Source organism: Bombus bifarius, unplaced genomic scaffold (assembly GCF_011952205.1).
Source record: "Bombus bifarius isolate JDL3187 unplaced genomic scaffold, Bbif_JDL3187 scf7180000008008, whole genome shotgun sequence".
NCBI classification, from domain to species: domain Eukaryota; kingdom Metazoa; phylum Arthropoda; class Insecta; order Hymenoptera; family Apidae; genus Bombus; species Bombus bifarius.
In genome coordinates, this window is record NW_022884386.1 from 6,637,290 (window position 1) to 6,653,433 (window position 16,144).

General features: G+C 40.9%; 2 protein-coding genes across 4 annotated transcripts in view; one reads left to right on the forward strand and one right to left on the reverse strand.

Moving 5' to 3' along the window:
- Nucleotides 1-1,530, reverse strand: part of LOC117206612 (protein dead ringer) — a 136,227-nt gene extending 134,697 nt beyond the window's left edge. Inside the window, exon 1 of one of the 3 annotated variants that reach the window (XM_033446098.1) lies at nucleotides 129-1,530. In XM_033446098.1, coding sequence (XP_033301989.1) covers nucleotides 129-233 — 105 coding nt within the window. In that variant the 5' untranslated portion in view covers nucleotides 234-1,530. The remainder of the gene's footprint in view (nucleotides 1-128) is intronic. The other 2 variants (XM_033446099.1, XM_033446100.1) reach the window with 2 other exon arrangements.
- A 10,991-nt stretch (nucleotides 1,531-12,521) lies between these two features.
- Nucleotides 12,522-16,101, forward strand: LOC117206480 (maspardin-like). The gene is made up of 8 exons (XM_033445857.1): nucleotides 12,522-13,003; nucleotides 13,315-13,481; nucleotides 14,220-14,354; nucleotides 14,430-14,535; nucleotides 14,619-14,739; nucleotides 14,921-15,029; nucleotides 15,091-15,339; nucleotides 15,409-16,101. The coding sequence occupies exons 2-8, from the start codon at nucleotides 13,383-13,385 to the stop codon at nucleotides 15,466-15,468; spliced, it is 879 nt and encodes a 292-aa protein (XP_033301748.1). The 5' UTR covers nucleotides 12,522-13,003; nucleotides 13,315-13,382; the 3' UTR covers nucleotides 15,469-16,101.
- The last annotated feature ends 43 nt before the right edge of the window (nucleotides 16,102-16,144 follow it).

Genomic DNA, 16,144 nt, shown 5'->3' on the forward strand with positions numbered 1-16,144 from the left:
GTTAGGATTAATTCATTTTTGTTCACAATGCGTTAATTATTAATCCATATTTTTTTATATATACATCCAAGTCCTTGTACGAAGAAAAAAAATACGATGGAATATAAATAAAAAATGAAAAAACTTACCAATGGACTATCAGGCGTACGTTGGTGATGGGTAATAGGTATGTTGACCATCGCTACCCCTCCTCCGGGATTTCCCATGTCCTGATACTCGTCGCTCATTTCCATCGCGTAGGATGGCAAGGGTTCTCTGTTCTTCACCCGAATTTTGACTGTTTTACCGCAACGCGGTTGCCCACGACACGAGTGACCGCAGCAGAACACGCTGCCAAAATACGAAAAAGAAAGGAGGAACCGATGGTTCGCTCTCGTTTATCACCGTTTACGAAAGAAACGAGATCACGGCGTGAAGCGAGTCGCGCGCACGATCGCAAGTATGATTTTTATCCTCGATAAACACCAACCGCATGTGACGCGAAACAAACGAATTAATATCGGCTCCGTCGGTAAGTGTCACGTTACCGGTGAAAAGTAACAGAGTTCGAAGTACGCCTCATCGACACCGCGAAGAAACACTGTAATCGAAACAACGAGAATACATGTTCATGCCTTTAGTTGATACGTTTGTGTAATGCAACGAAACGTTCGCTGTTCTTACACAAAAATTCACAATACCAACCAATTCCAATTTCCAATGGAAGATAAACTCGATCGATGTCGTCTCAGTAAATTGTGGGTGTTCTTGGATCGACGTCGTAAATTTGTTCTGTCACTGAAGTAAAAGCACACGCGACGCGCTGATGGCATGCGCGCGAGCTTTCTATCGCAAACGTCCAAGTCGTCTCGCAGCCGATACACAACACACTACACAGTGAAGAAAAAAAAGGTGGAGAGTTTACGAGGGAAGAGCGCGCACGCGTACACTTCGCCTGCGTGTTGCCCAGTGTTGTGTGTGGTGCAGTGGTAATGCGCGCACTCTGCGTTACCAAAAGGGACTATACTCTAAGGAAGTAGGAAGAAAGGACAGATCGGGGAGGGGAGGGGAGAAGGGGAAAGAGAAGACTCGTAGCTGGATTTGGAGGGGTGAAGCCAGGAAAAAGGTACAGGACACGCGGTAATCGGGTGCGTTCGCAAGATTCCACGAACGTGACAAAGACAGATTGTGACTGGTACCGATTTCGTGACTACACAGGGAACTCGCCATCGACGTTGTTCCGCATCGTAGCAACCAAACGTAGTCGAGAACGACTACGATTCAGAATGATTGTTGTAAATATAATAAAGGAAAAATCGTAACAAGCTCACCGATCAGATGAAACGGTACGCGAAGAAACGAGACGAGAACGGACCGGCAAACGATGACCCGGAGAAACGGTGGAACTGCCGAACACAGAGCTGACGCGCGCACACTCGCGTCCCCTTGCGATCTGACGCCGGGATATTCCGTCGTGTTCGCGATCCCCTCTACTATTCCACGCCTTGGTACAGACTTCGAACGTTCGCTGGCGGAAAGAACGAACCGGCAGGCGAAATAGTATCCAGTGGGCGGAGGCCTGGGACGCCAACGCCGTCTTCTGGCAGCGCATACCAGGCTGTGGTAGGCGGTAGACCGACGGGTTACGCCCGGTATCGACACCTCCCTCTTTTCCCTCATCTCTCTACCGTCTTCTTCTCTCGTATATCTTCCAGTCGTCCTTTCTTTGCTCCCTCCCTTCTCTCTATGCTCCTCTTGGCGCACCCTGCCGGATAACGACCCCTATGTGGCGAACTCAAGCGTCGATGACGGAGATTTTCGGTGCGGTAGCACGAATTTCCCTGAGAGTTTTCGCTTCCGTTTCATCTCGGTCACTTGACCCTGAAATATCCAGTGCATATTCTTTGCGCGAAAATTTAAAGTAGTTTGCAATAAATCTATCGATACGATGATTTTCTGCAAGACTTCCTGACGAGGAATTCAATTATCAAACAGAGTACTGTTACCGTGGTTGATAATCATCGTCAGCCATGTCCACGTTCCGGTTGACGTCTATATTTTTCTCCATTTTCCTGCACGCTCGTTAACTCGTGTGCTGTCCCGAGCGGGCGAGGGCTCGATGGAAACGGCCGAGTCCATTCCCGATCCCCCTTGCATTTTCATACTGGTATCATGTTCCATCGAGAATATGGCTGCGTAAGGTCCCTGCTAATTGACCATGATTGCAACGATCTTATTCGCGATACTACGCGAAAAATGTCAGTCACGAGACCTACCTTCTCCCTTTATTAGGCAACAGATCGTGTTCCGTGATAAAAACGATGTTTCCGGAGAAAATTGTAGACTACTATGTATCTGACTATGAAAGAGTCGTGATTTGGTTCGAGTTTCCGAGGATTCGTATCGCGAAATATAAATGAATACGTAATCTCGAAAACATGGCCGTTGGACTGTGAATGTATTTTGTAGGTGAAATCGGCCATGAACGCAGCAACATTGTACTGATCTGACTGTTTATTCGTAAACGATCCCTTTTGTCTATACACACGCGGACTTTCGTTTACACCCAAAAACCTGAGCGAAAATAATCGAATAATGAACGAAATATAATGAACGTCAAAGTACTATTCGTTTTTATCTTCCAAAAAATTACAGTCATCTGATTTCACATAGAGATTTTATTATTGTTATTATTAAATTTTATTTCTTAAGTATCTACTTTGTTGTATATTTCTTTTTCAGAATCATATTCATTTATACAAAATTAGATATTCAGTTCTTCGACCAAGTTCTCCAACTACAGGTGCGATTACAAACGTTGGGTGATATTCGCCAACATGGACGGAACGTTAGAAAAACACAAACCCTGGCATCTGGATGTCGTATAAAATTGTTCCCACGAGCAACAAGCGACTTGTATATATGTATATAATTGGCAAGACATAGCGTTGTAAACAGACAAGAGTATCGCAAGTGTCTTTCTTCGTAGTACACGAAGTAAGTAAGTGCCGTAGTAAACCATGCGGGACATCGGTGATCGCGCAGGACGAGATCGAAGAGGACACAAGCAACGAAAAGAAAGAAAAGAAGAAACGAGAAAATGCAATACATGCACTTGCCGATAAGTGGTATTAAAATTTAGATCCATTCGTCGATCAGTTAACATCCTGATTGTTTGATCTGGTCAATTATACGACGTAGTTACCACGGTTCGTTTTGGTAGATACCTATCATTCCTATTCGTCAATTTTTCTCTGTTTTCTCGAATACACAAAAATACTGTTTTATTTATTTAAACTTCGTTCATTACAACGATGTTTTATTTAATGATCACGGTGAAGCTTCGTTCTGATCGATTTTTCGTAAGGCATCGAAACGATATTTCGTTCGTATAATAGAAATGCACAATCAGGTATGTAATTAAATTCAATCGATGAAAATTCCATAAACCGACTGTGGATACCAACTACGCTTATTTAAGTAATTCGTTTTTCTCGCTTCTCCATCTTTGTTTCTTTCCTTCGTAGTGCAAACATTAAGGATACGTATGTTAATACGTATTCGAATTTAAGAAACTACAATATTTTCTCACAAAGATAGACAGGGTCAAGGAGAAAATAGAATACGAACTGGCGTGGATGGAACAGAACGAAAATACTGGAAAAGCGACGCGGTCACTACGATTTTCTCCGGCCTGCAACGTCTGCGCGGAACATGCACCCTCTTTAACTCTCCTCGTCCCGTTTCGCTCTCTTTTCCTCTTCGTTTCTCTACGCGGTTCGTCCTCCTTTTTCCATCGTGTATAGTTTCAAGTCCTACAGCTTCTCCTCTTTCATTTTCGCCTCGTTCCCCAGGCTTCTGCCGGTTTCTCCCGCGCGTTTGTACGCCATCTGCATGCGCTCCGCGTCACATATACAGACAAGATGGCGTATACGCTGTTCGTAGTACAAATTGCAGGTAATTGCAGCCCGCGGAGAGGGCTCTCCTCCTCCGCCAACGAGACGAGGAACGAAAGGGAGAAGGGCTGGCCGAAGTGGAGAGCGTGTGAAACTGCGAATTTTATGATTTACAAACGTGATCCTTTATAAGGGTATATGGATCTACGCGAGGAACGAAGCGAACCGCAGTTAAGAACCGCCCCTGTGACCTCGCGGACCAACCGCGAGATAATTGTACGCCACGGACGATGTACGATTTACTCGTGCGATTTGCGATTCCGCTCGGTTGGTCGAGTCGAGGAAATATCGACTGACCGAAGAGAAATTTGGTTTTTCCTTATCGGCACTTTAACCATTGCGATATATCGGTTTATTCGGAACGTAAATATCTCGTGGTTCTTTGGGAAGTTAGGCGTATTTACGGGACGTTGAATGTGAAAACGGAAAAAATGTAATTTGGATTAGAAACCATTGGAGCGGTATTAAAAATCATCGCAAGCGTTTATACGTTTATACGTAACTCAAAGGTGCAATAATTTATCGTAGAGCAATGCATATAATGCGTAAAAATAAATAAAATATCATGGCTATTTAGTAGCGAAAACAAATTTCTGCGCACAAATCACTATATACGTATCGTGACTCATCGCACTGACTGTTATAACCAAGCAAACAAAACCGAAGGAATCCAATAAGTTTGGATCGGTACATTATTTTATTCACAGCGTTAATTGCACTTACGCCATTCACTCGTATAACGCAAAGCAGTAAATAAAATAAAATTCGTGCCAGCTTTCCACCAAATGTATCGAGTAGATCGCATCCATGGTCAAGCATGGAGGTCACCTTTTCCTTTAGTTATGGATTTAATTGCGAATTGAAATATTTTAAAGGAAACAATTGGAAAGTGAACGTTGAAGAAATTACAGCTCGCCTGGATTCGTTCGATCTTTTGCACAGCAAGTGAAAACCCATCGGTCCTCTAATTTCCGAGTCGGTAGGTAGTCATTGTCCGTTACAGTATTTCTTGGAAGGTTATCCGACCTGCCGAAGGACCCCCTTGGCTAGCCGTGACCTCGCTCATTTCAATTTTAACCGTTACGATTTTCAAAATTTAATGGAAGATCCTCTCTAACCGAAATAAAACCCAACTTTAAACTGGTAAACACCCTTATCTAGTCTTTAATATCTTTATGTTTGCTTAGGATAATGCTAATCGTTTAGTGATAAATTAAATATACAACGCTTTGTTTTTAATTTGCTTTATTTCCATACTTACTTTCACTGAATTTTTTCGTTGTTTAGGCCAACGCATCTTTCTAACTGTTACAGATATTTCGAATTTGTTCAAAATAAGAAAAGAATTATTATCAATGACCGCGTACTATTAGCAGCTTGAATTTTATGCTAAAGAAGAACGTTAATAGTTCTTAAAACATAACAGCTATTATCGAAGAAAATCACGTTAGAAAATAATAATAAGCAGATATTACGGGTGAAATTTCATCTTGGTATATTTTTTGTTTGTTTTAGAAATCAATAAAATTAATTGCCAGTCTGTATCAGCAGATAAAAGTAACCAGAATGGAAAGCGTAACAGTAGAAGTGACGTTAACCCCTTAACCTACAACTACGGGCATAGTCCGTAGTACGATGATCGGGCCAAACGTAAATATTACGGGCATTCTCGAACGTAAATCGTAGGTTAAGGGGTTAATAGATAGATTAGAAAACGGGATTAGAAAAAAATGAATAAAAAGAGTGTGTGAGAAATATGTATGGTTTAGATAGTTCTATAAAAATGAAGAAGCTGTAAACCAAGTCTCTTGTTTAGCAGCGAGACTAAAATAGAGATTATTATCGTTAATATGGAACGAAAGATAAAAATGTTCCCATTATTGCAAGATGATGATTCACATTTGTATGGAATGAGATATCATCTATGGTATCTTTTAAGGGTCAAAAGTCTTCTCTGCTTGCTGAACCAAGAGCAAAGTTGGACTATAAAAAATCGTGAATTGCTTCGGGATTAGATACTCGTTTCATTCGAACCACGAGCGTCATTACGTCGCAGGAGACAGGTATAATTTATTCGTCATACGTAATACGCGCACGTGTTTCCCTACGCATCCGCCCGTATGCCCGACCGTAATCGAAAAATTGTAGGAAATTTCAAACGACCTGAGAGCACCTATTTCTGTCGTATTAAAGTATTTTTAAGTACATTACCAAAAGGCATAAAGGATTAGGTTAAATCTCCGGAATAAGTCTTGACGAATGTCTTTTCCATTGTCCTTTCTAAATACTTGTAAGTGAACAGTTTTATAGTATCTTACCTGAAGAATTAATTAGGTTGTAAATTACATTTGAGTTTTATCACGCAGTTTATCGAACCTAAATGCGTTTTATCTTTGATTGGCAACGAGAACACTATGCGAGAACCGTTCGTGTCGATGATTTCGAATTACTTTCATCTCAGACTTTTAAAATTCTTCTTCTTTAAAATTCTCAGGCCTGTAAAATTTTTCGAAGCGATAATCGAATCCGTTACGGAGCTTATCGAACCTTCCTGCGAAGTAAGAAGCACAAAAGAAGAAGAACAGAAAGTAAGAAACGGGTAGATCTTTATCGATCTTTCGATCGTAACGTCGCATCGTGACTACATAGAAAGGAACACCTTTGAAATGAGGAGACATAGTGGAGGAAGTTTCGTAGAAGCAAATTATACAACTGGCAAAGGAAACGATATTTGAAAAATCTAAATTTTAAAGCTACTCTACGAGAAAGGCGAAACACGTGGCTTATCGCATTCTTTATAACCTTCTCGGTCTTTATATTTGAGTTTTCCATAGATAGACCACAGCGCAAATAGACTACGCGAGTAATCATGATCCGTTCGGAATAACGCGCAAGTCCGGGAATATTCGCGGCCCCTGACACAGGAAGGATGTTTGAGAAGCCGCGCCTCGGGCGCCTCGGGACATTCTCTCGTTTCTTGGCACCTTCGATTGACAATTCTCAGGCCTGCGCCTAGCCACGAGGTCCGACTATTTGCTCTTTCGTTCTCCGTTCTACCTTTGGAAATCTTAAACGTTTCTCTTCTTTCTCTGTACGCCTCGTGAACTTTTCTCTCCCCTTTCGCTCTTCTATTTCTGTCTCTCTTCAGCATATAATACATAGACGCGTTGTCGTCGACACATGGACATACGCACATTAACGCCACTGCGCAAGGATGTACCGAGAACGTAAGTTAACTATTACGGGGCCTGGTTGGGCTTTTATAGCCCATCTGGGTGGCGTGCATACCAACGCCATCTTGTTAGCCACGATTAAATATTGATGCAAGAACGGATACGCAGACTGTAATGGTACTCTGTTCGTGGAATCGGATCGCGGGAATCTAGGCCGGTAATATTCAATTACAGGAGACCATTGGCCTTTTTTTCGTCAACGATGAATCATTGCAACGATGAATTGCTGTCACGCAGTTTCGTTCATAGTTTGCGACAGTCGTGGATACATTTTCACGTTCGAGAGACGTCGATACCACGTTGCGCTGACTTACCAAAGAAATCGCAAAACCGTACGTGGAACGCACAACCGATTATTAGAATAATGCAAATGATCCGGCTCTATTACACGTTCCGTGGCGGCTGATTTCGTTTCTCGGCTTCCTGGAACGCGGATCAATTCATCGGTTGTTAGTTCACTCGCCTATAGACGATCCTTCCGTCCTTCCCTTCTTTTAGCAAAGTTCCACGGTCGATCACGTTCGATCATGGCGTCAACTCGACGATCGAGAAGGAAGTCGCGTCTAGCATCGAAACGCACGCTGACGAACGCGAACGTGCGATGCCAGACGCGAAACCGATTCAACGGTTTCTCTCCGCTAATTTGCTGTTCGCCGGTGCGTGTCCATTATTGTGCAAATCGACGAGCAGATTGCGGCAAAAGGTTGACAATGGGGGGATCGCGTAAGTGTTCGTGGTCCCTACGGGGTGTTGAACCACCCCATCGTTAGCGTGCCGAATCAACCGGAAATTCCAGCTTTCGTCGCTTCCGTATTCACTGGCCGGGAAGAAAGACAAGATGCGCGTACGAGAGAGGAACGAAGAAGAGAGACAAGAACGTTTGTCGACGGATCGGAAGGTTGAGCGAGAAAACCTGCGGAGGAATTAACCAAGGTGAGATAATGCCCGGTCGAACGTCTCTTGGCTCATCCTTCTCTCGTGTACGAACGATTGTCATGAAAATATTCGTTTATTATCGAGCAAATAAGGCAGGGAAGTTTGCCGCTGGGTTACCTGTGTTTCCAGATAATTAGAGATCGACGGCTGTCGAAGACTGGCCGAAGACGCCACCTGGTCTTTCTCTATGCTAATACTTTACGTTCCCCCTTTCCATTTTTACTGAACTCCTTCGGTCGGTGCTAATCCCCTACCTTTCAGTAAGATTTATCGTAGATGAGAAACTCGAACAATGCCGCTACGTGCAAAACGAACTTGGAAACACTGCAACAACAGAACCTTGCAAGGTGCTGCATAATCCGTCCATCAAACACAATAAGAATGGCAAATTTCCGAGAAATAACGATGTTGTTAATAGCACTAACGCTCTGTCTATCCGAACGGGTGTTAATCGCTTCCGAAGACGTTTGTCGATTATCGAAGCGTTCTCGCCGGGAAACGCTCGGTGTCGCCATCTTGTCCGTGATTTTAGCGACTGGACAATCCGATACGTTTCACGCAGCATCGTTTTACGCGGTATGCACGACTATTACAACGGGGCAAATGATGACCCACGCAACGAAGTTTCGGGCGCGTAACGTGAGAGGAATGGTCGAACGAGGAGGTAGGGGGGGCGGAGGCGGTGGCTCGGAAGACGGAGAAAGATTGCCCTAAAACGAGACAACCGTGAGTAGATCGCTTTTAGGATCATTAATTATCCTAGGAAGCGCGAGAACGTGCAGGATACTGTGCGCCGCGCGACCAACCGGCCAGCAGGGGCAGAGACGAAAGGGATGCCGAGGATGACGACGAGGGAGCAGAATGGAGAGCAAAGGAGACGGCGAATGTCGCCACTGCAAACCGAAATTACCGTCGAAGATTAATGATCACGAGCTTTATTACAGGTATTTATAGCCATGTAAACCGTGTATAACCATGTATAACCATTCTAAAATCCAAAGCGTAGTTAACGTTACGCCAATGGTAACAATATCGATAAGCCATCGGGAAAAAGAACTTTGGGAAAATTTGTTTACTTTTCCTAACATCCTACAAAAGGTTTCTTAAATAATAAAGCTTTCCAAAACCTTGGGGCAAGTACCTGGATGGATAGTGATGTTGGCGAAGAATCGTTGGTAGCTGCGTACAGAAAGTATTTGAACATATAACACAGGAAACTTTTACGTATATATTGTGTACGTCGTACGAAATATTTTTAAGTTTCATTAGCTATATTGGAATACGATTATCGTGATTGTATTGGCAACGTTTTAAACCAGTCTGAAAAAAAAAACAACAAAAAATGTATATATATAAAAGTTCCGTGTAAGTACGTATTATAAAAAGTTTGTTGTATTCTTTCAGGTCGACGATCATAACAAAGAGCAAACTTATATGTACCTTAATTAGCGTTACTACCAATCCAGTCGTTATAATACCAGACTTTTGGATTTTGCAATTATCGAAATCACGCTTTCATCGATTTAAATATGATATAATAGTATTGCCGTTATTTACTTACTGGAAAATATTATGTTCGAATATTATACGGTATTTGGATCATGGCTGTTCGGTTGAGGGGGGGGGGAAGTTTTATTGTCAATAACGGCAATACTTTTTTCCCTTTGAAACATGCACATATATCGTTAGCGATCATATACAATGTATTTTTTATTTCTTCGATGTATCTCTCTCTTTGATCGATCGAGTGAATTCCGATTATAGGAATTTAGTACGCGACGAAATACGAGATAATTAAAAAGTTCAAACGTGGGACGGAATTAGCAAAAGCGCACGAAAAGCAGAAACATGTCGTTTCTCGCCGAAGGGGGCACACATTAGTGGCATTCGAAAAAGAGCTTCGATGCTTCGAAATACAAAACGGAACGTAACTCTATACGGTTACTAACGTTGAAAGAATTATGTTACCTAGCGAGTGAAGAGTCATTGCATCCATGACTATTTCAAGAATCTTAAGCCGTTTTTGAAGAAATGAAATTTCATATAGACGAATTTCTTAAAACGGGAAGGATCGTCCCGACGTCCGGTCTCTGCGACGATATTTCAACAGCCCCCCGTCGACGATATACCGATGCATCGATTAAGTTTAACCAGAGCGCTTGCTTTTACGCGAGGCGAAAAGAAGCCTAATAAAGACGGGAAAGAACGAAGGGAAGAGAGACAACGTTATACACGTTGATGCGTGCGCGCATACGTTCGTTCCTTAAATAAATCGCTTCGAGTGACGGATTGGGGAAGAAGATTAACGAGCGTCAGTGTGTCGTTCGATTCGATACGTCGAATTAACGCAGGACAGCAACGAGGTTCTCTCGGTATCGGTTATTAATGACTCGGGCCTCTGCCAATGTAAACCTTGCCGAGCGTTTCGCATTCGTGACTGTGGAAAGTTTAGATTAATCGCGACTGATAAATGCTCGCGATACCGAGACGATGGATCGTATTATAGTCGAATGAATTGCTGTTAATTATCGCCGATCGCTTAACAAGCGTAAACGTTATGGGATTAAAATAAAAGCACCGCTCTTTGAACCAACGTCCGTCCGCCTTCCTACACGATTTTCTGCTGTTAATGTTCGTCAGTGAAAATTTCCCTCTTCGTTCCAGTCGTTCCGAAGGATCGTTACTGCCGTTGCCGGAAATTCTAATAGAAATATAAATCGTCGCTTGCGTAGGCTTGCTCGAGATGTTACTCGCCTTTTCATTTCGAATTTCTTTCAAACGTACTGCAATTCCGTTGGTCCGAACTCTGTTCGTTCGAGCGTGATTTTAGCTACCGCGTTGATTGCTGTGCCAATTTGATATACTTTGCCCTGGAAATAGCAATGCATCCATATATATACTTTACCATTTAACGTTTAATTTTTGCTGCATGTTGTATCGTATTCGCGTAACTTTCTTTCGTTTTCGATCTCGCTCGATGATTGAGAAAAATCACTAGTTTTCAAATACTAACGGTTGGAATGGGAAACGGGAAAAGGAGGTGGTCGGTGAATTTCCCTAGGTAGCGCCAAGGAAACGGCGAAATCCTTAATTTCACAGTTGGTACAACAACACGTGGTGTAGGTGGAACACGTACATGCCACACTCCTGCGTGGCTTGGTAGTTGCAACCCTTCTTCACGGTCAATTCGGCAGTGGGCAAATACTTAACACAGAATTGTCGAGGAGAAATGGTAACCAGCGTTGTACAACATTAATATTACGTTCGATAACGTTTCCGTTTTCTATTTATTCAGAAATAATTACGGTCTAGATAAAGTTTTATCGACAAGATGCTCGTACGATTTTTTTTTGCATAAAATATGTAAAGGACAGATGACAAACGATGTCCGAACCGCACTAATGTATCTACAAAATATTATTTAAAAGTATATTTGATGTGAGATAACGATATGGAATAATTTGTGATCGATTATTGACAGACTATATGCGTGCTGTTTTTTTTCATTGTATCAACGCTGCTATGACTGCCATCTACCGATCTATGGACGTTTATTTCCAGTTTTAGTTATCCTACAGTTCGAAGAAAGTACGTACGTAGATACGTATCTTTACGGTGAATCGTATGATGAACAGACCATCATTTACGTTATATATTTAGGTCAGCGTTGTCTGATAATGGTAACGACGTAACTTCGTTTTACTTCCGTTATTTCTAAATTCGTATTTATTGAGAACGTAAAGTGAAAACACAGGTACAAATTATAATCTGTTCCGACCGAGGCTAGAAAAGGATGTGACCTTCGACAAAATATGTATACGCAGGAGAGACTTTTTTTTTTATTTATTTATTAAAATTACAATCAATTCTCGCGTTAAGAATAGGATAGACTTGACATTCTAAATTTCAAACTTTTTAAATTTTTATAAATCTATTTCAAGAGTCGAAAGGAACGTAGGAAGAAAATCGAAGCTCTAATTCGGAGGATCCGATTTAAGAAGTTCACTAATTTATCCTCTTAATTAGCTTTTTTTTTGCAAATGAAAATTTGATCGAAACGCAGACCATGAAACGCTATATCCACCTAGTGGTGAAAAGGAGGAACGAGTTTCTTCGGAAAATGAAAAAAATCATATTTCTCGAACTATAAATTTAAATTTAACTCTTGAGCTGTTCATGAATTAAGTTAAGGTTAACGTGGATCTGCTGGATTAGCCTGACCGACGAATCCTCTAGCAGACCCAGGACGAAACATTGTTTTCTCCCCCCCCCCCCTACGAACTTCTATCTCTTCTCTCTCTCTCTCTTTTACTTGAAGCTATTATTTGCATACAATTTTGGGGATACTGGAGCCATCTACCGGTGAACCAGCGGTACTAATCCTAAAAAGTCGCCAGAGAAGTACCAGTCGCTCGCCGACAGATGATACCACTGCGTCCAAAATCACGCACCTCGCATTAATTTACGCGTAATTAAGCACGTAATTACGTAGGCATTGAATTTTTCGTAAACTCTGTTCGAAACTCGAATCGAAATTGTACGTCAACATAGTTGAGAGTACAGGCTTCGAAGCGCATACACGCAGAATATAAATCAGTAACGTAATAAAATTCAGATATAACACGATAGAACACGCGCATGCTCATTGAAGCTTCGTATCGCGACTTTATAACGAAACCCATGCGAAGAAATAGGAAAGACAAAGAACGACAATGCTCGGAAGGGGGTGTAAACTGAACAACATTGTCGATATATGCTTGCAAACAACTGTTATTAAAGTGATTTGACCTTTCGAGTTACTGAGTAACTTGCTTCTTCGTGGTAACCTGTACGTATTAAGGATGTCTGCTACGCGTAACGATATCAGGAGAACCGTACGACTCGTAAGCTGCTCTTGAGGTAGGTTTAATCTAAGGTCGTACGTACGATCGTAATTATTACATACTCCAGTTTTGTAGTAAGTGTAGCAACTTCGAATTTTAACCGTCCCCCAACGATGCTAGGTCTAATTTGGCCAGCAGACTAACGAGACCCGGCTTCGCCTTCTGTTCGACTATCGAATCTTGAGTCGTCCGACGGTTAAATGAATTGCAATTCGCGATTCAGTTATTCAAAAATATGTACATAAATCTTGACGATACACCGCGTAAAATTGAGACCTTATACAGCCCTGCTACTTGAAGTCTTCTTCTCTTTATCTGCTTTTGTAGATATCGGTAACACTGAACGTAAGCCATCCTGTAACTATAGACAGATCGACAACAGTAGAACGGGGAAGATGTCGTGTTCGAGTGAGCTGTCCCGATCGCAGGAGTATCTCAGCTTTCGTAGTTCCGTCCCGCTCAGAAAAATTGTCGTCGACGCCGACGGCACCAAGGTAATCATTAATGTAGTATATTAATTATACGTGGAAATCTTTGATTTGAAGATTCTGCCTGATGAGATTACGCTTAAGATCGAGACCTGTAACGATGACCTCGTCTCCGTGATTATTGTAAACAAATCTCACGTATACGGATACAAAGGAAGAATGTTCGTAAGAGAACTAATAAAGGCGGGATTTCCTGTGTGCGTCCAACGCACGCGTGTACGTCGAAAGCAGCCTTAAACGTGAATCATACGACGTCGTTGCGAAAACAGAAGCATGTTCTCCATTGTAAATTTTAATAGTACAAAGGCGTCCGATGTTTACGTGTGATTCGAGTCTTAAATTGTTTTTGACACGGACGAGCGCATATAGGAAATCCCGCCTTAACTAGACTGCGAATATTCATGTAGATTCATAAATTTAGAAAACCAGATAAACAAATAGAACTTGAGCAGAAATTTTTTACCTACTAAATGTTACAAAAGATGCTAAACTTTGTTTATTTTATATTACCGTTGCACATTTTAATAAATCTTCAATTTTTTCCACGACAATAAAATTACTTATTCCGTATTACGTTATTATCTGGTTTCTTTTTTGAGATCGAAACGTCTATCAATATTATCGTTGATCGCGCAAATTAAACACAACGATGTTTTCTTCAGTCTCTGTTTAATGTGTTTCAGTAGGTAAACATAGTCATACAAATGTATTTACGTATGGTAAGAATGATATGTTTTATTTTAGGGATGGAAAGTATACGATTCTAGTCCAAAAACCGTCAAGTGTCCACTCATATGTCTTCCACCGGTTAGTGGGACGGCCGATGTTTTCTTCAAGCAAGTATTAGGCTTAGCAGCTAAAGGATACAGAATCATATCGGTAAGTTTTATAAATATCGAGATACGACCTTGGTTTGTAAGAAAATCAATCGAGTTAAATTAACTTATGTTTCAGGCCGAATCACCCGTTTATTGGAACGTTAAGGAATGGTGCGATGGATTTAGGAAACTTTTAGACTACATGGAGTTAGATAAGGTGCATCTTTTTGGCACCTCATTAGGTCAGAACGTACGAACGAAAGTCGATATCAAACGCGATAACCAAGTATACGTTCGGAGATCTGATCAAAATATCTATTTTTAGGTGGATTTCTGGCGCAAAAGTTCACCGAGGCAAATGCTCACTGTCCTAGGGTAGTGTCCTTGATTCTGTGCAATTCGTTCACAGATACGTCGGTATTTAATTACAACGACTCCGCGGGGGTGTAAGTACGTTATATTGCTATGTAATTGTTTGCTGTTTTTCAACAACTATAAAGTCAAACGAATTCATCGTATTTCATCGTTTGTTTCTCGCTTGTTTCAAGATAAGTGGACGTATGACAGACCGCGATACGTTATCTCGCATATTTTACTGTTACTGTTACTAATCAACTCGAATTGTAGTTTTTGGATTTTACCGTCGTTGGTATTGAAAAAGATGCTAATGGGAAACTTCGTGACAGACAAGGTCGACGGAGAGATCGTAGAAGCGATTGATTTTATGGTGGAAAGAGTATGTATCTTTCGTTTAATATAGCTCTCTATATGAATATGTATATCGTTTTTATTCACAGTTGGAAAGTTTAACGCAACCGGAATTGGCTTCTCGATTGACGATGAATTGCGTGAATTGTTACGTACAGCCACAAAAGATATGTCATTTGCCTATCACGATTATAGACGTTTTTGATGAGTATGCGTTATCGAATTCGGTGAGAGAGGAAGTATACAAGTGTTATCCGAATGCAAAGTTGGCACATTTGAAAAGCGGCGGAAATTTTCCATATTTAAGTCGAGCGGCAGAAGTAAACTTACATTTACAGGTATGCGCTGTTTATTGTTATTTATGCGATTGATAATATTCATATTATTAAGTGAAAATATATTTACAGATTCATTTGAGGCAGTTCGACGGTACCGAATACGCTGCTTCTGAAAGGAAGAAGTTATAGTGCCACTAACATGGGATATACGAAATTATTTACAGTTCTCATATCGATATGCATTTTACACATATTCTCCATTTATTTCCCAATCATCGATCAGTCTGATTTACACGTTATCAATAACGCATACGTACTGAAACGTACGATCACAATAATAATAATCTTGGAACGTTTGTCAAATATATTCACCATATCAAATATGCCTAAGAATTCTATACATATAGATAGTAATATTGTACAACGTCTATTCTATTTTTATCGTAATGTTTGGGAATGTTCCTCGTAATATTTTCTTAGGCAAATATTTATTGACCGTAAAGCCTCCTTATTTCGAAGAGGACTTCGAGATGCTCGAATACATTCTATATTGTTGTCTATCAAACGATAGCACACAGGATATAGACATTTTTATGAAGACAAGTGAACAAAAGTGTTTGTTATACGTAGATAATACGAATATACTCAGTTGGATATACATATACAAGCTAATGTAAAGTAGTTAAGAAAAGAGAAAGAGACAGACTTTGAAAATATAAGTTAAGATTTATATCACGATTAAGTAAACATCGATATAGTCAGTTATCACATCTTGTATAAGCTTATTCGAAATAAATATAATTTTGTAAAAAAAAATGAGAAGCAACCGAGAAAGATACAAACTTGATATATTTCATTCGATAAA